The sequence below is a fragment of the Mus caroli genome, chromosome 18, assembly GCF_900094665.2.
Source record: "Mus caroli chromosome 18, CAROLI_EIJ_v1.1, whole genome shotgun sequence".
Taxonomy (NCBI): Eukaryota; Metazoa; Chordata; class Mammalia; order Rodentia; family Muridae; genus Mus; species Mus caroli.
In genome coordinates this window covers 73,812,706-73,840,319 of record NC_034587.1, presented here as the reverse complement: position 1 = coordinate 73,840,319, position 27,614 = coordinate 73,812,706, and the positions used below count along the sequence as shown (strand labels likewise).

Sequence of the window (27,614 nt, the reverse complement as noted above, 5' to 3'; positions counted from 1 at the left end):
CTTCCCTCCCTCCCTCCTTTCTCTCTTTCTCTCTTTTGTTATCTCCCCTCCTGTTCTTTATAACCTTATCTCTCTCCTACCTTCCTTTTTCTTTTCTCTTTTGTTTCTACAAACATCCCCTCTCTGTCTTTTTGTCTGTCTCTGTCTCTATCACACACACATACATTACACACGCCACACACATGCACACACACACATGCACATGCATACACATATACACACTTGAGTGCTAGATGGAATATCCCAGGAAGGTACTGGCTGAGAATTTAACTGACTCCAGCTCCCTCCAAAGGCAAGTAGATTCCCAGTGTCCTCACCCCGCCCCCACCTGCTTTATAATCGGATGGGGAGACCAGAACAGCAATGGTTCACTAAGCTGCTGTCATAATCCCAGAATAAGAAAAGTCACAGTCAAAGCTCATGTCTGCCACTCTTCATCACTGCTCAGCAGTCAGGTCCAGGCAGGGAGGGGACAGTAACCTCATGTCACAATTCTCTGGGAGCAGTGGGCCCCAAGGGAGGATGTTGTAGCTTGTCCTAACCACATGGGTCAGTTTGGCCCTTGTGTGTGTACAGCCCGTGCTCCACAGCACCCTAGGGAGGCTTGGTGGGAGGGGCCGTGCTCCACTGCTCTGGGCACCTTATAGAGTGAGCAGTGTTTCTGTAAGGGGATCACATCTGAGAAGATGTTGGGATTTGGAGATTTGATTTCTATTTTTTTCCTTAAAAATATCATTGAGTCGTAGACACACGAGTATGTGACAGAAGGTGCTCATCTCAAGTCAGCTAGGAATCAGAGAGGCAGGACACAAGATATACCTTCAAAGGCAACCTCATTCCTCCAACAACTCACTACCTCCAGTCAGGCCCCACCTACCACAGCTTCCTCCACCTCCCATTCATCTATCCAGTTATGAACTGGATACATCCACTGACAAGGTCAGATTCTCTCATGGTCCAGTCACTCAAAGACCGTCTCTGAGCGTCGCCATGGGGAACAGGCCCTCAGCGCACCAGGCTCATAACACCAAGTAATGGCATCTGTGGAATAGACCTCCTACCTCTGCTGTAATGGCATCAGGGAGCCTCCTGTCACTTTGTTCTCTGGGCTAGTTGATGGTGACACACGCTGACTGATGGCTCCTGTTGGACTGGCCACATGGCTATGCTCCGTGCAGAGTCGGGCCTTTCTTTCGGTGTCTCTTTAAGGCTAGCCCCCCTACTTGTGTCTGCTTGAGTTATCCTTGTTCCCCTGACACCTACCTGCAAATCCACACAGGGCTCAAACGCTGGGAGGGAGGTGCCCTGCTTGAACTCTCCCAAAGTCTGCAGCCCAGTGTCGCTTCCCACACACCCACATTCCTGTGCACCAGAGGTCCTCGCTCATCTCTTCGGTTAGTGAGGGTTTAGTGCAGCTAGTGTTTGTTGCCAGGTCCCGGGATGGGGTGAATGAGGCAGACCTAGTTCTGACCTGATGTCGCACTACTGTTGGACTCCAGGTGCTCTCAGGAAATTGTGCTGTTCTGTCTACAGAGGGAACAAGAGCTTGCAGACCTCCTACAGGCTTTAAATGGAGAAAAGGCATTTCCTTTTCTGTGATTACATCCCATCCCTGACCACCCTCCTCTCCAGACTCCCTCTCTCCATGCCTAGGGAACAAATGGAGTCAGGACACCAGCTCTGGCTACTAGCTGGAAGCTTGCTGCCTAACTGCCTCAACCCTGGACAAATCGGCTCTCTCCAGCTGCTCGGCCCGCCTCCCTGAAGTATTTTGAGAGCTGGAATCCAGCTCCTTGGATGAAGCTGAGCTTTTCATCAGAGATCAAAGCCTGGCCCTGGGGAAGCATCAGAAAGCTGCTCTGGGCTGTAAAAGGACCCCTTTGGGTATATCACTTCCTGCCCAAGCCTCCATTGGACAGGGAACCAAAGTATGAAGAGGCGGGGAAGCAGACATCTGGCTGCCCAAGAGGCTCAGCCTGGAAATGGGCCTCTCAGGGCTGATGAGAGCAGAACAATGGTTACCTGGCGGCCCAGGCAGCTGGGTTCTCTGCTCTCATTTCCTTATCTCCAGTTTTCCTGGTTTGTACTTGCTTTAGAAATGTACCCCAGACTCCCAGGCTGTCATTCACAACTCTCCACAGGGTACCCTTCCCCTTTCTTCCTGTGGCACTTCCCCAAACATCTTCTTCTGAATGAATCACAAGGGATACATTTCCTCATCCCAGGGAGTCCAAGTCTGAATGCCTCCCAGGATGCAATGAGAAAATAGGAAATAGGATTCCAAACTGTATCGTCCCAGGGAAAAGGGGGGGGGGTGCTCCTGGAACCAATGATGGGGAGCTCTGAGGAGGAGTTTTCATGTCCTTGTACACTGGCTCGTGTGCCAGGCCTTCAGTCCTTGAGAACCTCAGGCTAAGCTACCTGCTGCTCTGCTCCTTCCACCCTCCCTCAGCGCCAAGGCCATCTCAGTTGGGGCTGTCCCATTCCCAGCACCTATGGTCAACCCACCACACACAAAGGGGAGCAGGGGGTGGAGGTTGCAGGAAATGTGTGTCATCTTGTGGAAATCCCAGAAAGCCATCCCCCTGTGGGCAGCCACTCTCCTCTGTGGCATCTTCAGTGATCAGGAACTTTCGGAGTGGGGTGGGGGTGGGGTGGGCAGGGGACGGGGACAAAGCACCTTCTGAAAGATGTCCTGATGTGGACTTCAACCTCTCAGTCAGAAGGGCTTTGCCTCTTGGATGACCACTGTGACCGCTCCCCTGCACACAACTTGATTTCCATCTGTTCCTCATGCCAGGTAATTTGAGAGGCCTCACAACCACTCTGTCATCAGAGGCCACTTCATCAATACAAAGAGTCTAAGGGGTTCCCAGCACTCTAGAAACTTCCGCCCTTCCTTCTATCAGTTAAACTCTGTTAAAGGCAAGGCCTTGAAGCCTTTTCCATGGGGATTTCTAAAGATGCAGTACAACTTGTCTTGCTAGAGAAGCTGTCACTTAGGCACGTTCTTGGACTTGCCCTTGATCTCAGGCCAGAGAGAGGGCCTGGAGCTGTTGACCAGCATAGCCTGAGCGCTCTCGCTACATGCCATCCCTCGGTTGGTACCTCTGCATCTTTCCAATTGGATGTTAGAGGTAGATGATTTGCCAAGTCACAGTCACGTCCTGAGGCAGGAATAGGTGCATTTCTAGGGGAGCTTGGGAGATGCACAGCAAATCAAAGTGGGGGGGGAGGGAAGGGCCACCAGGGCCATTCCTGTTCAGCAGCCAGGCCTATAGGAGGATCCATCTCTGGGAAGGTGATGTGCAGACATGGATGGGTGTGTGCAGATCCTGTAGAGGGAGGAGGGATTCTGTCCCCAGCAGAGAACAGACTTGGACTCAGTGAGTGTCAAGTTTAGTCCCAAGTGCCTGAGAGCCCTAGGACACATCACCCCAACTCCCATGGCTCAAGGCCCTTCCTTATCTTTGGAGTGAAGGCCTTACCATCTTGACCTCATTTAGTTGGATTATTTGATAATATCATAAAGAATTAATTTCCTTACTAGCTGGTAACCTAACCTTTCCTTCTCTAAGATGATGAAGGTTTCTTCTTTTTCCTGCCTGACTTTCCCTCCTTCTCTTATTCCCTGGTCCCTCATGGAGTGTAAGCCTCCAAAAAGTATATCTAAACCTCTAAAAAGAAAGTTCATTTGCCAAATGGTGCTTGCCCTGAAAACATTCTGTCTTATTTAGGGTTTTACGACATAAACAGACACCATGACCAAGGACAAGATATAAGGACCGGCTTACAGATTCGAGGTTCAGTCCATTATCATCCAGGTGGGAACATGGCAGCATCCAGACAGGCATGGTGCAGGAGGAGCTGAGAGTTCTACATCTTCATCTGAAGGCTGCTAGCAGAATACTGGCTTCCAGGCAGCTAGGACAGGGGTATTAAAGCCCACAGTGACACACCTACTCCAACAAGACCACACCTCTTAATAGTGCCACTTCCTGGCCCAAGCATATATAAACCATGATACACTCGCTTCATAGCTTTTATTGGAGGTAAAGTTTGTGTACAAACACCAGGAACACCAGACAAACAGTCCAGGTCAAGCACAGCATGACTGGATCGTTTGGGAAGAGCCTGGAGGGCTCTGAGGGCTCTTTTCATCTTCCCGGAGTAGTCAGGGGTGGACAGGAGTGTGTGCAGACAGTCTGTGAGGGAAGGTGGCACCATTGGGGATAGAGAGCAGCCATAGAGAGCTGAGGGGTAGGCAAAGTCTCAAGCGAGCTAGCGCTTGGCGGGACAGCATACTCAGAACTGGGCTTTAGAAAGATGTAAGTGGCAGGCCTCTGGGACACAGGCTCTTCCTGCCTCTCACTGCCTGTGACCACTTGAGATGCCCAACATATGCACAATATCACAGCATCATATGGTCCTCTCAGTAAGGGAAGATGGTATGGACCAGGTCAGGTCTGTCCAGCTGTGGGGCCCTGGAGGTCACCATATGTTTGGTTCATCCGAATGTTCCTGTGCCTTCTACTTGGCTTTCCTGTGAATGAGAGGAGAGGCCAGCTAAGAAGGTGTTTATTTGGGAGCTCCTGGCTAGCAGCCTACCCAGGCCACAAGACAAAATGAGGCCCAGAGAAGTCTACTGTGACTGTGAGGAGAGGTGCCCTGACCTCAGCTCTGCCTGTCCTTGGAAGTGACTCACAAGCATAGGCTCTGTAGAGGCCCTGGTCTCTGAGCTGCTTGTGTGAGCTCTACAAAGAGTTCACGAAGCTCCATGAGCGAGCAATCGAGTGAGGCTGGGCCCTTCTTTCCTGACCGCTGGGCCCAGGTTCCCTTTCCCTGTTCCCTTTCCGCCCAGGTGCCTCCTGGGAGGTTCACCTCCACCTGACTCTTCCATGGGCTATGCTCCACTGCTCACTCCCTGTTCTGTCCCAGTGCTGATGGGGAGTGACCTGGGTCAACAAGCTAGCAACAGCAGGAAACCAGACACCCTGAGAACCCGCCTGAGCAGGAGGGGACAGGCTGCCAGCATCCCTAGAGGCCCTAGAGGGTCTGGTTCCCATCCTTCCCACCCTCTCCCCCCCCCCCCCCAGGGTTTTGCGCCTTTTCCTGGGAGGAGTCTGGGAAGTCTAGTCCAGGATAGGCAGGATTTTGAACACACAGGCATTCAGACCACAGCCTCTTGCATTGCTGGTTGAGATTCCTGGCTCCTTTGGCCCTGGCCTATCTTCTCATTCTGGCTTTTAAAAGGAAACTTGGAAATCTCTATCTGTCACTCACTCTGAGGGGTGTCCTGTGCAAACCGTTTAGACTTGAGACGTGGTAACTGTTATCTCAGTTTACCTTCCCACGTGGCCTTCAGCCCTCCACCCTCTGTTTTCCAAAACTCCCTTTTCTTTCCCTGCCCCCACTGTGTGGATTCTTCAACCCTCAGATCTACCCATTCTCCAGTGGCTGGCCTCTTTGGGCTCCTTGCCTGAGAGGCCCCAGGCAGCCAGTTCCTTGGCATTTGTGGAGCACCTGTCTTGTGTCTCCCGTGTACCAGGTGAGCAGCAGGTGAGTAGCAGGTGAGCCACACACCTGTGGGCTTCCCTGGTCCCAGCTGTGCAGGGCTGACCTGGGCCTCCCAGGTGACCTGGGCCTGCCCTGCACCTGCATCTCTGGAGCCCAGCCCCCTTCTGTCAAGCACCGCTCCTGGCCAAGTCTCAAGAGGTGGTAATTGTTAGCAACAATCTCCAGACTCCTAAGACACACATTTCCCCCTTTCTGATAGTAATTTGTGTCTTATAATTGATGTGTTTACTTAATATGGTGGGATTTATTTTGTTTATTTCCCCACTCACTGAAAATGTTATTTAGCCTGTGATGAATCTTTCAGTTGGTGGCATTTTAACCCTGGGGAAATATGATAAATGCATAGAATAATCAAGGACATCTGGAAATTATTTTTTAATGGGACGGAATGACTCTAATGGGAAAAAATGCGGATAGTCGACTAAAGGGCGGGGAGCGGGGGACTTGGAGATGTCACGGTTGTTCAGATAGCGCTGGCTCTTGGCTTGTCAAAGACTCCAGATTCCCCGGAGTTGCACTGTTGGTTCTGGAGACTGAACAGGGCAGCTGTTCACAAAGACTACATGACACAGAGTTCTGCTACTCCCAGCTTCTATGCTTCAGTATAGATGGCGAAGCCCCAGAACTCCTAGGAGATAGAGGTGACTGCGGGCAGAACTTGCTTTGGTGTTGAAGAACTTGCTTTAGTCTGTGGTCCTCCACTGCCCATTCCGGTTGCTATCATCTGTATTCCCTTTCACATGCTCCAGCTAGCGGCTGTAGGACAGCGAACCTCCCTCATGGATGGAGTGGGAGGGTCCGTGAGAAGGGAAGGGCAGCCAGCCAGACTCCAGCAGGACAAAGGTAGAAGACACCGGTCAGCTGGCCTCATCTGTGCCTGTCCTGCCCATGTAAAACCCAGGTCTCATCCGGGTCTCCTTACTCCTCTCTGTCTCAGTCAATTTTAAGCCAGTTTGAGTTCAGTCCGCCCCCACCCCTTAGCCCTTCTGTCAGTCCCCCTCCCATTTCCTCCTGTAACCAGGCAGATGCCAGGCAGCCACACCATTCAGGATTTAGGGAGACCAGGAAGTATGAAGCTTTAATGCCAGGCTATGGTGTGTTGGGCATCACAGGTAGGAGGGGTAGGGCTCCTCATCCTATCTGAGAGAAGGCCATGTGGGAAAGGCTGGACGGCTGTGCTTTGTGGATGGTGTTGACCTCTTCCTGCTAGCTGCACCAGGCTCAGGGCAGCCACGTACCACAGAATACACCACATGGAAAGCTTCAGAAGGGTGACACCACAGCTGACCATGGACCCCTGTATGAGAGCATTTTTACACTGAGCACATGTTAAAAGAGCATTTTAGGCATGTTCTTGCATATATTTAAAGTGAGTTTTACCCGTCTATTGGTACAGAAAGTTAAAACTACCTGTGTGGGTCTCACGTAATTCCATGGTAGAGTTAGCTTTAGTCTCATCAATATCTTTTAAAAAAACAAACAAATAAGCATACACACATATCCATTTCTTTCCCGTGTGGTCCCACCTGCCTTCTGAGCCTGTGCAGGGGTTTCTTACCTTTACACGGCCCTTGGTTCCCTTCCCACTTCCCACCCCTCCCCACCCCCCACCTCGTGCCGTGCAGATTTGCTCTTCCTTTTTCGTTGCGTGTTTGTTTTCATTTTCATTTTGCTTTTCAAATATGTCCATTACAAAAGTCTATATGAGGTGTGGGTCATTTACAAACTTCAGTATGAGTGGACCTTGGCCACGAAGCTACACTCTGCCTCTACCCGACCCCTCCGGAGTCAGATACTCCACGGCCCCATGTTTCTAAGTCTTTGGAACTAGGCAATTACTTCCTGAATCATGTGTATTATTATGTAAATTTCAGACTAAGCCAATGGATTGCTATTAGTTGATTTTAAAATTCCTGGCCCCTGCTTATGTTCTTCAGATGATTTTTTTTTTGTCCGAATGCAGTTTACTAACTTTGTTATGGTTGGTACATATTGTTTAGTGTTGGCCCAAGTCGTGTGTAATGATTACACAAACTTACACAACGTTTTATTTCCCTGGAGATGATCCCTGTCCCTTTAGGGCTGCCTTGCCTCTTACAGTATTTAGATTCTTACCAAAATCTCTGTCAATGTGTAAAATGCCTTCAAATACCATTTCCCAACCTCCTCGCCTCCAGACAACCTTTCGGGTTCCCTGAACTGTCTGGAGTCCTGAGCAGCTGTGTGCTTGGGAACACTGCACCGTTTTAGAGCATGGCCTCCTATTTTGTTGCTTTCCTTTCTTGGATTTTTTTCCCCTCATATAAAAGTATGTTTTCCTCTGTTCCCTTTTACCTTTCTTAAAAAAAAAACTGGTCATCATTGAGATGCCCGATGAAGTCATAGTAGGTTTAGAGGCTCTATGCACATATATAAGAAATAGTTTTCCAAGTAGTGGGCTTCAAGGTACAGTGGTACCTACATATTTTCTTAAATGTATTTATTTTCATTTTACGTGTATTGGTGTTTTGCCTGCATGTATGCTTGTGGGAGGGTGTCAGATTCCCAGGAACTGGAGTTATAGACAGTTGCAAGTGGCCATGTGGGTGCTGGGAATTGAACTCAGGATCTCTGGTAGAGCAGCCAGTGTTCTTAACTACTGAGCCATCTCTCCAGCCCCAGGAATATATTATATTATATTATATTATATTATATTATATTATATTATACTATATTATATTATATTATATTTATATATATATATATAATATTATATATTATACAGCCCAATATATTATATTGGAGTGTTCTAGGGTTTTGGGTTTTTTTTTTAGATTTATTTATTTTATGTATATGGATACACTGTAGCTGTCTTCAGACACACCAGAAGAGGGCATTGGATCCCATTATAGATGGTTGTGAGCCACCATGTGGTTGCTGGGAATTAAACTCAGAACTTCTGGAAGAGCAGTCAGTGCTCTTAACCACTGAGTCGTCTCTCCAGCTGGCTGGAGGGTTTTGAACCACAAGAACCTGTGGGAACAATAACTTTCTTTGAAGACGCACCCCCACCCCCCACCCCGCCCCAACTCCTGTTTCCAGCCCAGTGTGCCTGTGCAGAGTGCAGAGCAATGTCACATACCTAGTGACAGATGAAAGCAGAGGGTCCCAAAGTCCCATAGACTTTCACCTGACCCTGTTTGCTTTATCTGTCCCCCTGCCTTCTATGCCTGGTGTCCCCTCCCCTGTGCCCTGAGACCTTTCTGGGAGGATGGGAAAGGGAAGAGCTGTGGGTGCAGCTGCCCAGTGGGCAGACCTAGCATCTCTCAGTTTTCTTAGTCCCACACTGTCTCCTGCCTTCCAGCATAGCTGCTGCCTCCATTCCCCTCACCCTCCTATCCTTGCCCCCCACACTCCCCCCCCCNCCCCCCCAACCCCGGCATGGTCCAGCCACTGTTTGCTAACTGACCCTTTGGTAGGTGCTGCGTTTCTGATTTCTCATCTTTGCTCAACCCCCCATCTGCTCTCCAAATTCTGTGGACATCTGTCGTCTGCTGGTGTCTTTGCTCCTGTTTCCCCAGGCCCTGTCTTTTTCTTATCCCCTCACTCTTACATCAGTGGGGATCTTTCTGCAGCGCCAAGTCTGCTGGCTGCCGCACTCAAGGACCCCTCAGATGCCGCATGATCCAGCAGGGCATCTTGCAAAGCTTTGTAATCCAACTCAATTCTAGCCACAAAACACTGGCGTCTTAGTTGAATAAAACTGGCCTCCAGCTTACACCTGGATTTGTTTGCTTTAAAGTATAGTCTTAATAAATGGATTGGTATTTCATTTTTTTATTAACTTTTTTTTAACAGCCCCCCCCCCACTTCCTTTTGAGACAAGATCTCTCTATGTAACCCAGGCTGTCTTGGGACTTGATATATAGGCTAGGCTGGTGTTGAATCCACAGAGATCCACCTGCCTCCCGAGTGCTGGGATTAAAGGCCTTTGCCAACAACGCTGGGCCTGACTGGTATTTTAAAAGGTCATTTTTCTGTGTGATCTCTTCCTGCTTAAAACTGTAACACAATATTTTTAGTTGCTTATGCTGGAATAGAACTACTTCTGTAAAGTCCAGGGCTTGGCTAGGTCACCCTAAACTTTCTCTATGTACAGTTTTCTAACAGGTCCCTCCTTCCTACCTCAGGTGATCCCCCAGCAATTCAGAAGGAGGCCAATTCAAGAAGGCCAGGCTGGCTTTAGGAGTCCTTAAAACCCTCTGGCATGCGTCATTTATTTAAAAAAAAAAAAAAAAAAAGGCTGCGTTGCTTAACATTAAAGCAAACACTTCCTCTGCTAAGGCACACAGACCCTTTATGTGGAGCATTAAAGACGGGGTGGGGGTGGGACACATATAGTAAAGCTGTAGATCAGCTGTGTTAGGAAGGTCCAGGTTGTCCAGGGGTGGGGGACCCCCGCTCAGGTGGGAGAGCCCTTTGCAGGTTCTCACGGAGATCTCTGTCTTTTGCCTCCACAGGTGCCCCCTTTCAAAGGTCTCAGCATCCTCACGCTACCTCCTGCCGCCACTTCCACCTGGGCCCCCCGCAGCCGCAGCAGCTAGCCCCGGACTTCCCGCTGGCCCACCCCGTGCAGTCGCAGCCGGGCCTCAGCGCCCACATGGCCCCGGCCCACCAGCACAGTGGCACGCTGCACCAGTCGCTGACCCCGCTGCCCACCCTGCAGTTCCAGGACGTCACAGGTCCCTCCTTCCTACCTCAGGCCCTGCACCAGCAATACCTGCTGCAGCAGCAGCTCCTGGAAGCTCAGCACCGCAGGCTCGTCTCGCATCCCAGGTCGGCAGGGGCGGGGCCGGGATGGGCGGGGCTTCTTTCAACCAAGATTCGCTGCAGTCACAAAGTGTGTTCTTCAGAGGATGGCTTTTGCTTCTGGTAGTAGCATTCATTTAGGTCAGACCCTAACATGACCCCTCACATCACCCAGATTCAGGGTCAGGGGTTGGGTAAGCAGTGGTCAGTGATGCTTATGGTGGACTTTTGTTGCACGGAAGATTTGAGGTCTAGCAAGTCTTCTCCAGCTCTCATGGCAGCTTAATTCTGGTTTTCTCAATACCAGAGTACCAGTGGAAATGACTGGTTCCAGCTTTGGCCTCTAAAGGGCCAACGTCTAGTTGGAGGCAAGAGTAGGAGACTGTGGCTTGTATGCCCATGTAACCGGATCAAATATCCTGATGTGGCAAGTCACTACCTTTCTCTGAGCCTCAACTGTAAAGGAAGAAATGGATGAGCACAGCTGGGCACTTCTCAATCTTCTAGGTTTCGGGGCCTTTTCCACACACACACACAATTGACTACAAAGACCTTATATTAGTTTACTATGTTAGAAAATTTAAAGTATCTATTAATTCACTAAAAATAACAATAGCCATTGTATGGTAAATTATTTAAATGTTCTTTTTAACCATTAATCCCTTTAATGAAAATAGAATTTTTTTTCTCACATAATATATCCTGATTATGGTTTCCCCTCTGTCTGCTCCTCCCAGCTCCTCCTCATCCCCTCCGTCTGCTCCTCCCAGCTCCTCCCCATCTCCTCCGTCTGCTCCTCCCAGCTCCTCCCCATCNCCTCCGTCTGCTCCTCCCAGCTCCTCCCCATCTCCTCCGTCTGCTCCTCCCAGCTCCTCCCCATCTCCTCCGTCTGCTCCTCCCAGTTCCTCCCCATCCCCTCCCTCTGCTCCTCCCAGCTCCTCCCCATCTCCCCTCCTATCTGGGATCCACCCCCTTTCTGTCTCTCATTAGAAAACAGGCTTCTAAGGGTTGATAATAATATGATGTAATAAAATAAGGTAAAACAACAACAAAAAATAACAGTTGGAATTAGACAAAGTAAATCAACAGCGGGAGAAGAGTCCAAGAGAAGGCCCAAGAGTCCCATAAAAAAAAAAAACCATTAAATTGGAAGTCATAATATATACACAGGGGACCTGGTGCAGATCTGCGCAGGCCCCGTGCATGCTGCCTTGGTGTCTCTGAGTTCATAGGCGCTGTGCTCATGTTGATTTCGAGAGCTTTGCTCACCTGGTGTCCTCCACCCCCATTGCCTCTTACACTTCCTCTTCCAAGGAGTCCCCTGAGCTCTGAGGGGAGGGATTTGATGGAGCCATTCCATTTAGAGCACTGTGTCTCAAGGTCTGCTCCTTCCCCCACCTGCATGAGGCATCGTGCAGAGGTCTCTGTGTTTGTTTAATCTGCTGCAGGGGGATGCCTCTCTGATGATGGCTGAACAAGGCATTGATCTATAAACATGGCAGAATGTTATTGGGAGTCATTTTGTTATTGGGTTGTTTGTTTTGTTTTTAGGACAGTAGTATTTTAGTTTTCCCTGGATCCCAGGGTTATCTAGTCTCACATTCTTGGTCACCCAAGCAGTGTCGGGTATGGGTTCCGTCTCGTGGACTGGAACTTGAATCACATATTGGTTGGACAAGCTTTGTGACACTTTTGTTCTAGCAGATCTTGCAGGCAGGACAGCATTGTAGATCAGAGGGTTGGTGGCTGGGCTGGTGTTGACATTTCTCTTTTGGTAGGGTGAAAAGTACCTTTCCGTAACAAAGACACTAGTATGTAAGGATGAAGGGCGGCTCTGTGTAGGCACCAGCTCAACTCATACCTGTTCAGTGGGTAGTGTGGTGCTGTCTTCAGGAATGGGGCCTTGCTGTCAGCTTGTGGAGAGCAACCTGTGGTCTTGGCAGGTCTGGCTTGGTTGGGGATTCACTTTGGCCAACAACTCAATGATATGTAACTCAGTCCTGGTCCTGAAAACTTCATTTGGTGATAAGAGATGTCCAGCTGGGCGTCTGTCGCCTCCATTATTTGGAGATTTCATTTAGATTTTGTTCACATGTGTGTCTTTTAGGAAGCTTTTAGGTTTCCATACCACTACTCAAATGACCCTTGATTTTAGCTGTTTCTCTGTTTTCCCTCCCTTGTTACCCCCTCCCCTTCACTTGATCCTACACTTCCAGCCCCCTACCCACTACCTGTAACTAACCATTCTATTTATCCTTCCTAATGAGATCTGTCTGCCCTACCTCCCCGAGCCCCTTTTTCCATACCTACTATCTGTGGTTCTATGGATCGTAGCTTGGTCATCACTGTCTTAACAACTAATATCCACGTATAAACAGATACATACCATATCTGCCTTTCTGGGTCTGAGATCCCTCCCACAGGACCATTTTTCCACTTCCATTCATTTATCTGCAAGTTCCATGGTTTCATTATTTTTAACCGCTGAGTAATACTCCATTGTATAAACATATCACTTTTTCTTTATTTGTTCTTCTGTTGAGGGACATCTAGGTGGCTTTCAATTTCAGGCTATGAACATGACTTTGTAGGAGGTGTCCTTGTGGGAGGATGGAGCACCCTTTGAGTCCATGCTCACGTTGTAGAGCTGGGTCTTGAGGTAGATCTATTCCCCACCTCCTGAGGAGCCTCCACACTGATTTCTGTAGTGACTGTACACATTTGTGCTCCCCCCAGCAATGGATGAGAGTTCCCCTTACTCCATATCCTTGCTGGCATGAGCTGTCACTTGTCATGTTGATCTTAGCCTTTCTGACAGGTGTAAGATGAAATCTCCAAGTAGTTTTGATTTGCATCTCCCTGATGTCTAAAGACATTGAACTTTTTTTTTTTTAAAGTGTTTCTCAGACATTTGAGTTTCCTTTTTAAAACATTTCCTGTTTAGACCATTTTTAATTGGGTCACTTGTTTTCCTGATATCTAGTTTTTTGAGTTGTTTACCTATTTTGGATATTAACCTTCAGTTGGATGTACAATAAAAAAAAAAAAAGACAAACTTTTTTCATTCTAAAGGCTGCTGCTTTGTCCGAACAATGGTGTCCTTGGCCGAATAGAAGCTTTTCAGTTGCATGAGGTTCCTCTTATTAATGGTTGATTTTAGTGCCTGAGCTATTGGTGTTCGGTTCAGGAAGTCTTTTCTTGTGTCAATAAGTTCCAGGCTATTCTTTGCTGTCTCTTCTATGAGGTTCAGTGTGTCTGGTTTTAGGCTGAGGTCCTTGATCCACTTGCAGCTAAGGTTTGTGATAAGTGTGGATCTATGTGCATTCTTCTACATGCAGCCATCAGGTGGATCTATGTGCATTCCACATGCAGCCACCCAGTTTGATCAGCACCATTTGTTGACAATGCTGTCTTTCTTTCTAGTGTGAATTTCTAGCTTTTTTATTTAAAAAAAAATCAGGTGTCAGGAGGTGTGTGGATTTACGACTGGGTCTTCAATTCCATTCCATTGATCAACGCGTCTATTTTTGTACCAATATTATGCTGTTTTAAATTACCATAACTCTGTAGTACACTTGAAATCGGAGATAGTTATACCTCCTGACTTTCTTTATTATTCAGGGTTGTTTTCGCTATTCTGGGTTTTTGTGTTTCCATATGAAGTTGAAAATTGTTCTTTCAAGATCTGTGAAGAATTGTGTTGCAATTTTGGATCTGTAGATTGGTTTTGGTAGGAGGGTCATTTTTACTGTGTTAATCCTACTGGTCCATGAACATGGGAGATCCTTCCATCTTCTGATAGCTTCTTCAGTTTCCTTCTTCAATGTCTTAAGGGGCTTTTTTCTTTCTTGCTTGCTTGCTTGTTTGTTTGTTTAATCACACAAGCTTAGTTAGAGTTACCCCAAGATATTTTCTATTCTTTGAGGCTACTGCAGGTGTTGCTTCCTTGATTCCCTTCCCAGTCTGTTTGTTATTTGTCTAGAGGAGTGTTACTGACTTTTGTGAACTGATTTTATATCTAGCTACTTTGCTAAAAGTGTTTATCAACTCTAGGGGCTTCCTGATGGAGTTTTAGGGTCACTTGTGTATACTAGCACATCATCTGAAAATAAAGATACTTGGACTTCTTCCTTTCCTGTTTGTATCCCCTTGATCTCCTTCCCTTGTCTCATTGCTCAAGCTAAGATTCTAAGTACTATATTGAATAGGTATGGAGAGAGCAGACAGTCTTATCTTGTTACTGATTTTAATGGAATTGATTTGAGGTTTTCTCCATCTATGTTGATGTTGGCTATGGGCTTGCTGTAAACTGCCTTTATTATGTTTCAGTATGTTCCTTGTATCCCCAATCTTTCCAGGGCTTTTATCATGAAGAGTATTCGACTTTTAAAAAGGCCTTTTCTTCACCCAATGAGATGATCATGTTTTGTTTTGTTTTGTTTTTTCCTTTTATTTGTCTCTGTGGTGGATTCCATTTATCCATGTACGTTGAACCATCCCTGCATCTCTGGGATGAAGCCTACTTGATTATGGTGGATGATTTTTTTTGCTAGATTCTTGGATTTGATTTGCAAGTATTTTATTGAAAAAATTTGCATCTATGTTCATAAGAGAAATTAATCTTTAATGCTTTTTCTTTGTTGGGTCTTCAGGCGATTTGGTATCAGGATAATTGTGGGTTTGTAAAGTAAATTGGGCAGTGTTCCTTCTGCTTCTGTTTCATGGTGTAATTTGAGGAGTATTGGTATTAACTCTTCTTTGAAAGTCTGGTAGAATTCTGTGCTAAAACCATCTGGCCCCGAGCTGTTTTGGGTTGGGAGGCTTTTAACTCCTTCTTCTATTTCATTAGGGGTTATAAGTTTAGATTGCTTATCTGATCTTGACTTAACTTTGATAACTGGTATCTAGTCAGAAAATTATCCACTTCTTTTAGATTTTCAAATTTAGTGGAGTACAGGCTTTTAAAAGTATATCTCTATGATTCTCTGGATTTCCTTGGTGTCTGTTGCTATGTCCTTCTTTTCCTTCCTTCCTTCCTTCCTTCATTCCTTCCTTCCTTCCTTCCTTCCTTTCTCTCTCTCTCTTTTCTTCCTTCCTTCCTTCTCTCTCTCTCTCTCTCTCCTCTCTCATTCCCTCCCTCCCTCCCTCCCTTCCTTCCTTCCTCCCTCCCTCCCTCCCTCCCTCCCTTCCTTCCTTCCTTCCTTCCTTCCTTCCTTCCTTCCTTCCTTCCTTCCTTTCTAATTTTATAAATCTAGATATTCTTTCTGCCTTTTAGTTAATTTGGATAAGGATTTGTCAATCTTAATGATCTTCATAAGGAAACAGCTCTTTGTTTCGTTGATTCTTTATATTGTGTTTTTATATGTGTTTGTTTGTTTGTTACTATTTTATTGATTTCAGCCTCAAGTCTGATTATTTCTTGCCATCTACTCTTTTTGGGTGTGATTTCCTCTTTTTGTTCTAGAGCTTCCTGGTGTGCTGTTAAGCTAGTAGTGGGATCTCTCTAATGGGTTTTTTAATGCAAGCACACAGTCCTATGACTTTACTTGCCCCTCAGGACCTCCATGTCCCATAAACGTGTCCCGTAAATTTGTGTATGGTGCATATTCATTTTCATCTGGTTTTAGAAAGTCTTTAATTTCCCTCTTCCTTTTTTCATTCTCTTTTTTTGAGACAGGGTCTCACTATGTGTCTTTGGCTGTTGTGAAATTCACTATGTTGACCAGGCTAGTCTTGAATTCATGGAGATCCATCTGCCTCTGCCTCTTTTTTGTTTGTTTGTTTGTTTGTTTGTTTTTTGTTTTTCCAGACAGGGTTTCTCTGTATAGCTCTGGCTGTCCTGGAACTCACTTTGTAGACCAGGCTGGCCTCAAACTCAGAAATCCNCCTGCCTCTGCCTCCCGAGTGCTGGGATTAAAGGACTGTATGTCCTTATGTCCAGCTTAATTTCTTAATTGTCCGTCTTGACTCATTTTTTTTCATTCAGGAGTAAGTTGTTCAGTTTTCATGAGTTTTTAAGTTTTCTGTTCCTTTTGTTGTTGTTGATATCCAGTTTTAATCTGTGGTGGTCAGATAAGATATCGGGTGTTATTTGAAGTTTCTTGTATCTGTTGAAACTTGCTTTGTGTCCGAATATGTGGGAAGTCTTAGAGACAGTTCCATGAGCTGCAGAGAAGAAGGAATATTCTTTTGTGTAGGTCCATTGCTTTATAATGTCTGTTGGTTCCAGGATTTCTGCATAGTTTTTGTCTGTTTGACCTGCTTATTGGTATTAAAATCTCCCACTATCAGTGCATGAGGGTCAATATGTGATTTAAGCTATAATAGTGTTTCTTTTGTGAAGTTGGGTGCCCCTTTGTTTGGAGCATAGATGTTAAGAATTGGAATGTCCTCTCGGCGGATTTTTTCTTTGATGAGAATAAAGTGTCCTTCCCTATCACTTCTGATTAGTGTTGGTTTGAAGTCTATTTTGTCAGACATTAAAATAGCTACACTAGCTTGCTTCTTAGGTCAGTTTGCTTGGAATATCGTTACCCCTCCTTTTACCTTGAGGTGAGGTATATTAAAAGTGTTTCTTGGATGCAAAAACATAGCAGAAGAATGGATCCTGTTTTCACATCCGTTCTGTTGGTCTGTGTCTTTACTGGGAACTGAGACCATTGATGGTGAAATATATCAATGAACACTTAATAATTCCTGTTATTTTGTTGTGGTGGTGGTATGTGCATACATGCAGGGTGTGTGTGTGAGTGTGTGTGTGTGTGTGAGTGTGTGTGTGTGTGTGTATTTTCCCTCTTTGATTTTCTGGCCTGGGACTATTTATTCTCTGTGTTTTCTTGAGTGTAGTTAACTTTTTTATGTTGGAGTTTACCTTCTAGCTCCTTCTGTAGAGCTGGATTTATAAATATTGCTTAAATTTGGTTTTATTAGAAATGTCTTATTTTCTCCATTTATGGTGATTGAAAGTTTTGCTGGGTATAATAATCTGGGCTAGCATCTATGGTCTGTAGCACATCTGAAGAGGCCCTTTTGGATTTTAAAGTTCCCATGGAGAAGTCAGGTGTAATTCTAGTAGGTCTGCATTTGCCTGTTACTTGGTCTTTTTCCCTTGCAGTTTTAAATGTTCTTTCTTTGTGCTGTATGCTTAGTGTTTTGATTGTTATATGCCAAAGGACATTTCCTATCTGGTTCAGTCTGTTTGGGGTTCTGTATACTTCTTGTCCCTTGATGGGTATCTCCTTCTTTAGGTTAGGAAAATTTTCTTCTATGATTTTGTTGAAACTATTCTCTGTGCCTTTGACCTGGGTGTCTTCTTCCTGTTAGGTCTTCTCCTTCTCTTCCTATTATTCTTAGATTTGATCTTTTCATAGTGTCCTAGATTTTCTGGTTGCTTTGTGACAGAATTTATTTTTATTTATTTAACATTGTCTGTGACTGAGGTACCCATTTCTTCTTTTGTGTCTTTAATGCCTGAGATTCTCTTTTTGTCTCTTAATATTCTGTGGCCGAGACTTGTCTCTGAGGTTCCTGTTTGAGTCCTAAATGCCTCACTTCCAGATTCCCCTCAGCTTGGGTCTTCTTTATTGATTCTATTTCCATGGTTAGGTCTTGAATGGTTTACTCCTTTCCTTCCACTGTTTGTTTGTGTTTTCAGAGATTTCCTTAAGGGATTCATTCATTTCCTCTTTGAGGAGTTCTGCCATATTCGTACAGGTGACTTTACGGACTTTTCCTTGTCCTCTGCCTATGCTGTGTTCCTCAGGGCCTCTTGTGGTAGGTATGGTCACTTGTGAGCTTTACTGGAGACACACTGCCCTGCTGTTACCGATTGTGTTTTTATGTCGGTGTCTAGGCAACTGGGTTTGGGAAGATTGTAATTCTAGGTGCTGATACCTGCTCTTATCTTTGGTGAATGGGTGATTTTGTTCCTTGGTTTCTGTTTCCTGTCTGGTTCCTAGGCAAGTGTGGTGGCTGTGTATTGCTGGGTAGGAGATTCTTCTGGCATCCTGACAGGTGTGGTAACTGGCGGGTTCCAGGTAAAATGTGTTTCTAGGTATAGGGAGCTGATACTTAGAAGTTGGGATGGGCTAGGAACAGTGCTCAGGGGTCTCCAGGAGTGAGGAAAGCAGGGTGTTCCACCAGGATCTGGTTAACCCTCTGGGAATAAGACAGATGGTGAGACAAGATCCCAGCATATGGTCTGCTACAGAGCTGGCGGTGAGACTGGGGCATTGTATCTGGAGAGAGGAAAGGCAGGTGAAGACCTGTAGTTACCTACTTTGTCTGCTTCCCTGGCTGCAGCAGCCTGTGGTTCTCAGGGCTATAAGATATTCATATGCAAAAGGACTATGTATCAACTTAGTGAGAACCACTCAAAATGTATTTGGAAGTCTCTGTGGCACACAACTTAACAGAACTTCTCTGTGCCCTCATGTCTGCTTCTGTATGAGATCCTGAAGAGTCCTATGTCACAAAGTTTCTGGAAAGCTCCACCGTTGGCCTGAAAGAGAGTAAAGAGTGAAAAGAGAAATAGCTTTTCCTCTCAAGCTACCTGAAAAGTGCTTCAGGGACTCCCAAGGGTGCTTGGGAGAACTGGTCCACTGCTGAGCTAGGTCATAGACAGGTGACTGGAGGCCTCGGGTAGCTGGGACAAGGTTGTATGAAGTCAAGGAGAAAGGCTGCCATGACTTAGTGTGTTTAGGGAGGCCTTTCTGGAGGAGACTAACTCTGACCTGGGCCTTGAAAGCTACGAAGAGTGTGTTGGAGAGAAGAGCATGATGGTAGAGCATGAACAGACTCAGGGACACAGTTTCTGCCTACCTGGCCCTTGGTGTTTGGGAACTCCAATTTCTGTGAGGGATAGCAGAATGGGGCATCCATAGTAGGTGGAGGGGGTGTCACTCAGAGTTCCTGCGAGCTTGACTGGCTCAGGCAGCCCTTAATACACTGGCCATCCTTGCTTTCTGTGCAGGCGGAGTCAGGATCGAGTGTCTGTCCACCCCCACCGCCTTCACCCCAGCTTCGACTTTGGCCACCAACTGCAGACACCTCAGCCCCGGTATCTGGCTGAGGGCACTGACTGGTGAGTCTCCAGATGCTGGGGATCATAGGAGAGAGGGAGGGAGGAAGAAAGGGAGAGAGGAAGGGGAGGGAGGAGGGAGGGAGGGAGGGGGAGATTGCAACAGGTCTGTGGAGTTTCTGGTTTTCATCACTTTTGAATGATGCAGGTTAGTCCTCAGTCCAGTCAGCTTTGGAGTCTACTTCACCCACCCACCTACAGGGTCTGGATGCAGGAATTCACTCAGTGGAACTGGGCACTATCCTCTGCCAAGACTGGAGCTCAGTGTTCATGGTCCTGCCAGAAAAGAAGGGAGACAGGATGTGACGTGTTTCCTAAGTTCAGTAGTACTATAAACCAGGGGACTCTAGAGTACAGCTTGGGAGGAGAATTCAGAGATGCTAGGGTGGTCAGGGAAGGCTCCTGGTGGAGGGAAGAATCCACAGAGAAATGGTAGAGCATATAAGAAAGGCCGTGCAGAGAGTGTGACTTGGACTGAGGTTAGAGGTAAGCTTAGGACTGTGGAGAGGAACAGAGGAGGAAGTAGAGGACGTTGTTGTGTCCTAGAGACAGGTGCCCTAGGAAGCCTTTCCATTGTCTGTACTTCTGGGACTCTGCAGCCCATTCAGGGACATTCAGAGAGTTGGGGTTGGGGGGCGGATATTCCCCATGGAAAAGGAGGGACAACTTTTTTAAAGCTGCATCATCTCCCACACCTTGGGTCAGGAAAGCTGGTTCGGTCAGGGTGGCATTGGGAGCTCTTCCACGACAGGTGAGAATGACACACAGCGTAGTTCTTGCTGGCTGCCCGCTTCCCGTGCTCCTCTCCGGGTGCCAGAAAGAGCATTGTAAGCATTCTCTGTCGTCTCCCGTCTTCTGAGCATTCTCGGGGACTCTCTGTTAAACTGAACAATCTCTTCAAAGATAAATCAGACTACTGCCAAATGCAGCCCAGCTTTTTCCTAATTAGCAGATTCAAATTAGGAAGATTTAATTGCAGTCTGGATTAAATCCTGTCCCTCAGCAGTCAAGTCAAGTCAGTTTGATTTAATTCGGCACACACGGAGCACCCAGAGCCCTTGTACACAGAGAGTGATTTGAACACAAATACAGGGTCCCACAATGTATGTGGACTGCACAGGTGACAGAGGAGGGTCTCCCCGGGGAGAGACAGGAGCAGAGCAGCACATCAGCTCCGCCCTTGGCTTTCTTAGCCATCCAGATCTGCTCTTCTTTCTTGTTTCAATCTTTCTGTATTCCCAGGGGTCCCATTCCCTGTTGCCCCAAGGAACGTGAAGTATGAGGATCTGGGAGGCTGGTCCACATTTCGCTGTCCTGTGCGGACCCATCCTGGGCTCATTCTGTTTGTCTTATCCCCACTGGGGCAGTAGGTTCTTCTCTCTTGTAATCAGCAAGAGGGACCCGGTGACAAGAAGGGATTTTTTTGGGTTTTTTGTTTGTTTGTTTACATCTATCTGTTTATCTGTCTATCTACCTGTCTATCTGTCTATCTATCTGTCTATCTATCTATCTATCTATCTATCTATCTATCTATCTATCTATCTAATTATCTATCTATTATCTAATTATCTATCTATATCCTCTATCTATCTATCTATCTATCTATCTATCTATCTATCTATCTATCATCTCTCAATCATCTCTCATCTATCTATTATATAATTATCTATCTATTTATTATCTATTTATCTATCTATATCCTCTATCAATCAATCAATCTATCTATGTATCTATCTATCTATGTATCTATCTATCTATGTATCTATCTATCATCTATCTATCATCTATATCAATCAATTATCTATCATCTATTCTATCATCTGTCTATCTATTATCTATCTATCTCCTCTATCTATCTATCTATCTATCTATCTATCTATCTATCTATCATCCATCTATCTATCTATTATCTAATTATCTATCTAACTCCTCTATGTATCTATGTATCTATGTATCTGTGACCTGTCTATCTATTATCTATCAATTATCTAACATCTAATACCTATTATCTGTCTATCTATTATCTATCAATCATGTATGTATGTATGTATGTATGTATGTATGTATGTATGTATGTATCTATCTATCTATCTATCTACCTATCTATCTGATCACTCATGCTATCTGTATCCCCATCTCCCTCTATGAAGCATTCTTACCTGCAGGAGACAGCCTGGTAACTAGCCAACAGAAAATGCACTGTAGGAAAGGCTCCTCTCACCCTCTGCAGGGAGCTCCTGGGAGGGAAGGGGGTGTCTGCAATAGCCAGCACCCATCCAGTTCTTTCCTTTATACCATCAGGAGCCATTGATTTCTATTCTGGGTCATTGCAAGGGTTTGGCTTCAGGCCTGGTTTAGCCCCAAGATTAAGGCTATCCTGACCTTACTTTGGGATATTATTCCTTTCCCAGTCAGTTCTCCAAGTACAAGTCCTGGCCTAAAGGTAAGTAGGAGCATCAGGCTTAGGAGGTAAATCTTAGATAGCCCCCTTGTCTACCCATGGCTAAAACCTGGCCCTGAATTGAACTACAGACCTTGTCATGGTCTATAATCCAGTTCAGTCCCAACCCAGACTTGCAGGATGGACTGTGCCCAGCTCCACCTAAGGACAGTGTTGCAGGCACCTGGGCCCCACAGGTAAAGCGTGATGGATTGTGAGGGCTCCTGCTGTTCTTTCTCAGAAGCAGCCATGTTTCTACCAAGTCCCAAGGGGCTCAGAGTCTAGAATCACCCAAGAATGATGCTGGCACTTTGAGATACAGGTTTCAGGGAAGAACATAGATGCTGCAAAGCAACAAGGCCGCATCAAATTTTATAAAATTGGCAGTGGAAATGAACTTGACCTTGATGTTTGTACACAAAGGAAAGACATCAGGTGCATGCAGGAGGGGGCATAAGAAATCTCAAAAACACATCTCTGAATTAGTCTGTGAACAACCCCCTCCCTCACCCCCCACCCCCCGCCAGACTTGGCTGTTACAGTATGGTGGCAATAGGATAAAGGGATATGACAACTTCCACAGGAAATCCTGTCTTTAGTAGCAAGTCCGATACAGAATTATCAAGGGTCTGGCTTTGTAGATGCATGCACTGGGACTGGCTCCACAACACTGCATTTTGATCAACTGTGGTTTTCTGTCAACGTGTGTTGTAAAGAGAAGTTTCCTTGATAAGGGGCGAAGACTACACATATCTCTGGGGATAAGGACAGATGCATATAGATCGTTGCTAGGGGTTATGCTGTTTAGTAAATAAATACGACAAAAATTAGTGAGAAAAGAAATCATGAATTTGAAGGAGAGTGGGGAGAGTCTGGAGACAGGAAGGGAGAAACATAGTTATATTATAAGCTCAAAAATTAAAAAGCAAGCCTGTGAATTTCATCCCCTGATGAAGGCTGATTGGGCCTGGGCCCAAGAGACCATTTCTTCTCTTCTCTTCTTCCTCCTTCTCTTCCTTCTCCCTCTCCTCCTCTGTAGCTTCTTAAAGTGGACCTTTAGGTCGTGACTCATTTCCACTTAGCATAAGAATATAAAGTTGTAGACTTAAAGACAGAAAATGTTTATTTTATTTATTGATTTTTTTGAAAGATTTATTTTTTTATATGTGAGCACACCGTCACTGTCGTCAGACACCAGAAGAGGGCGTCAGATCTCCTAGAACTGGAGTGTCAGATAGTTTATAGTTGATAGGTGGGTGATGGGAATTGAACCCGGGTCCTCTACAAGAACAGCTAGCGCTTTTAACCATTGAGCAGTCTCTACAGCCCCTGTTTGTTTCTTTGAATTTTGTCAGTTTTACTTCACTTACTTTGATTTATTTGTAAGTATTGGGAATATATATTTCTCATCTATTAAGAATCATACAATTGTTTTGTCTTCAAAATGAAATGACTCACAGTTTTTTCTTTGACTGTGCTCTTTAGGTCCAATTTTGCTTTCTCTGATACTGACATCGCCGGTCTAAGTTTCTCCCAATGGTGCTTGCTTCTTCCTCCTTTTTCTTCCTTTCTGACTAAAATAAAATAAAATAAAATAAAATAAATAAAAGCTTATTTTTTTACCCTTTTTTTAAAAACTGAAAATAGAATATTTTCTTATACAGTACATCCCAGCCACAGTTCCCCCTCCCTTCACCATCCCCGCCCCCATTTTCTCTTCATAAAAGAGTGGGCCTCCAAGAGACAACAGCCAAACAGGACAAAACAAAATACAATAAGACAAGGCAAAAGCCCTCATAGCTAGGCTAAACAACAACAACAACAACAACAACAGCAGCAGCAGCAGCAACAACAACAAAGGCAGAGTTTTGTTACATGTCCCTGGCTGGTCTACAGCTTTCTAGGTGGATCTCAAACCCATAGTGATTAGCCTTCCTCTGGCCTCCTGAGTGCCAGGACTCAAGACAATATGCCACCACAGCCAGCTACCTTTCACCTTCTTTGTTTTTATTTTTAAAATATCAAGTAGTTGACTGTTGTTTTCCAGGTAAAAATCTGTGTTTGTTAATGGGAATATGTGGGACATTTACATTTATTGTAATTACCCACACAGTTAAAGCTGAAGGCACTGTCTCGTGCTTTCTTTCTGTTTGTCTTGTCTTCTTTGTCTATTGTGTGCCTTCTTTTGGATTGGTCCAGTGTCAGAAATAAATGCTAGGATGTTAGGCTCACAGTTGGGTCACTATTTTGTTTATTTCATTAGTTGATTAATAGTTTGCTTGCAAATACGTATAGGGTCACTTTACTATACATGTATACGATATAACTAAATGAGGTATATTGCTTTGTGTGAAATGGAACCATGTACTTAAAAACTGTATATTTACATTTCTCCTTTTACATTCTTTGCTATTCCTTCTGTGGGAGGATACATATGCACATGTGTATCTGTGCATATATATTTTAATTGGATACTTTACTAGACATTTTGCTTTAAACCAGTGGTTTTAATTGAATTAAACTGAGGTTAATTTTTTTCCTTTTTGTCTGCAGGCTCCATTTAGATTGTTTTTATTGTACGTTTAAATCACTAATCCAAATCTGCTATTGACCCACCCAGCCCAGTGAGGTTTCCATTTCAGGTGTTACTTTAATCCCAGGAACCTCCTTTTAGATGACTTTCTAAAACCTCTTTCCCATGTTGTGTTTCTGACCATGTACTTGAGTATGTAATAGTGGCTATTTTAGCATCTTTATTGGCTGGTCCCACCGTAACTGTCACTCTCGTGTGTTGGGGTATTTGGGTCATCTGATTTCCCCCTCACTGAAGGACATATTGTCGTCCTTTTCATCATGACCAGTTATTTCCTGTTGAGCAATGGACGTCCTGAGCTATAGATTGCTGAGTAAGTCGGTTTGCTTGTATCATTTATGGCGTGTTGGTAAACTCTGTTCTGGCAAACAGCACTCGTGGATGCGCTTGATCCTTTAGAGGCTTGTTAAGTCTCTTTGCAGCAGATCTCAAATATCCCAATATCAGCAAGAACTCTAGATCTGCCTTACTAGAGCTTACAGGCCAGCTTTAAAAGAATGTTCTGGGGTCTTCCGAATACCCTTAGTGATCAACTAGAAGTCTCGCTCTCAAACATAGAATTCAAATGTTTCTCGATCTGTCTGACTTTTGGGAACCACTCACTATCCCCATGGGTGCTTTTCGCTCACTCTGTGGAATGTTAGGATGCACCAGCCGTTCTCTGCCTTCCTAATGTGGCAACCTCATGCTGTGGTGACCCCCCCCCCCCCAATTATTTTGTTGCTACTTCATAATTGTAATTCTGCTGTTATGATCTGTAATGTAAATATGTGTGCTTTCCAGTGGTCTTAGGTGACCTCTGTGAAAGGCCCATCCGACCCCAAAAGGGTCAGGACCCACAACTTGAGAAACACTGCTCCACACACACAGAACTTGCTATTCGGCAAACACTTAGGGGACAGTGCAGAGTTCTCATGCGATGCAGCTTCCCGCTCTTCAGAACACTGCATCAGGAATGTCATAGACCTCGGCTCCCCTGCAGTGAGACTTCTGAAGTAAGCCAGTGAGTTCAGAGAACACCAGTCTCTGCTAAAAGACCTGTGTGTATCTCTGGTTCAGATGTACCTTCTCAGGCAAGGCAGTGAGTTGTAGGGTCACCTGGATCACAACTCTGTATGATTTGTGCAGCATCTGAGAGCAGATATCATATATATTCTGTCCGGTTTTTCAGTGGCTTACAGTGAAGGACAAAGGCAGCCTTTGCTACCTAAAACCATGGCTGGAAGCAAAAATGCTTTTAATCTCTCTCTCTCTCTCTCTCTCTCTCTCTCTCTCTGTGTGTGTGTGTGTGTGTGTATATACAGATAATTTCAGCAAGAAACTAGTCTGCCCCTCCTGTAGAGTTCCCCTTATCTAGATCTTGCTGTTACATCCTGATGACATCACTTGAGGTAGTCCTCAAAAGTGGAACTATGGCAGGTCATGCCTGCAATCCTAACATTTTGGAGGATGAGGCAGGAGGATTGTGAGTTCTCTTTTGTCCTGGGCTACAGAGTAAGACCCTGTCTTAAGAAACCATAAAACTCCCCAGTTCTCTCTCCCTCTCTGTCTCTCTCTGTCCCCCCTCTATCCTTCTCCCTCCCCATCTCTCTTTCTCTCTAATTTCTTAGCAGACACCACTGTGTTTTTCTACCAGAAAGTACACTGTGTGGTTGCCTGTTCTTCTGTGATGTTGGCATCAATTGATGATCTCTGTCTGGGTCTTTTATTTCTTTGGAGGATACAAAATGATAGGTAATTTAATAATTCCTTATTCATATGCTTGCTGAGCAACGTCACTATGGAAAAGTCATCACCTATTTGGTTATTCTGAAGTTCAGTTGCTTGCGTGGGTCTTCCTCCTTGTTTCTACTCTTCTGGGCCAGGAGCTGGTCCCCTGACGTCCCTAAAAGTGGATGATTTTGCTCAGTATCATTTCAGCCCACACTTAAAATATATTCCATGAGCTTCGATATCTTTTTGTAGTAACAGTTACCGACATGCACATTACCCAGCCCTGCTGGCGGAGCCACTTCCTGAGGATTCCTTCTGCCGTGACCCTGGTGCGCGTTAGCGGTGTTCCGGCTTCTGCTTCTGACAGAATGTTCCGGTTTCTCTGTGTGCGCTTTTTCCACAGACCTAGAATAATCTGCTATCTCATTGGCTGCCAGTCCCCTCAGTTCCTTTGTTGGGATCTAAGTTTTTACCTGGCATGATTTTTCTTCCATCTACCTCTCTGCCTTTACCTTTTCCTGTAGCTCTGGCCTCTGAGCACCGCCTCAGCTCGGCCTCTGCACATCTGAAAGGACTTTATTTCATCTTCATTTTGAAAATCGTTTTTGCTGGGCGCAGACCCCGTGCTTGGCAGTTCTTTCCCCTTACTGACGCTCTCTCCTCCTCTCTCTCCTGACCGTGTGCGTCATTTATAGGAGAACCTACAATGATCTGGGGCTACCCGAGGGCGCTCTCGCTCTCAGCTTGGGTTCACTTTAAACTTCTATCGTCATCGATTTGTAAAATGTTGATTACTGTGTACTTGGAGGTAGATTCCTTTGTGCTGCTTTGATGAAACTTTTGGATCACTTTGGGCCAGTGGGTTTATAGTTTCCATCAAACCTGGGACTGTTTTAGTGAAGCTCGAGTGTAAATGAAGTGAGTTTCCCCAGACTTTTAGGGTGTGCCTGGGGGTGGGGTGGGGTAGCTTTCTAGCCTGAAGAACGAGCACCAGGAGGGGCCGCTTGGCAGGGGTTTCACCGAATGACGAGAGTTTATCCACTGCCCGTCCTCAGTGGAAGCTGTTGCCTGGATGCTTCTGTGCTGTACCTGGCCAGCATCATTTAGACTCTTCTTTGGAGAGAGCTTAACGGCCTGGGCTTTACTCCAGGGGCCTCAGACCGACAAGTCTTAGGTGTGAGTTCAGGAGGAACATGGAGATGGCTCGTTGCAGGTAGGCAGCTTGTTAAGAGTTGTTAGTGCCATGTTCTTCTGTCCAGAGGGGCAGAGTTGGCAGCGTGTGCTCTGGCTTTGCCCCATGGTGATGTCTGAGGCCTCTTCTGAAACCCGACAGGGTGGTGCTCCCTCTTCTGAAACCCCACAGGGTGGTGCTCCCTCTTCTGAAACCCCACAGGGTGGTGCTCCCTCTTCTGAAACCCCACAGG

The 27,614-nt window shown here is 45.7% G+C and overlaps 1 protein-coding gene across 2 annotated transcripts in view; it reads left to right on the top strand.

Moving 5' to 3' along the window:
* Window positions 1-27,614, top strand: part of Rnf165 (ring finger protein 165) — a 109,758-nt gene that overhangs the window by 70,008 nt on the left and 12,136 nt on the right. The window contains exons 2-3 of one of the 2 annotated variants that reach the window (XM_021150820.2): window positions 10,077-10,392; window positions 19,337-19,447. The exons of the other annotated variant lie outside the window; for it this stretch is intronic. Of the exons in view, the coding sequence (XP_021006479.1) occupies window positions 10,077-10,392; window positions 19,337-19,447 (427 nt within the window). The remainder of the gene's footprint in view (window positions 1-10,076; window positions 10,393-19,336; window positions 19,448-27,614) is intronic. 2 annotated transcript variants of the gene reach the window in all.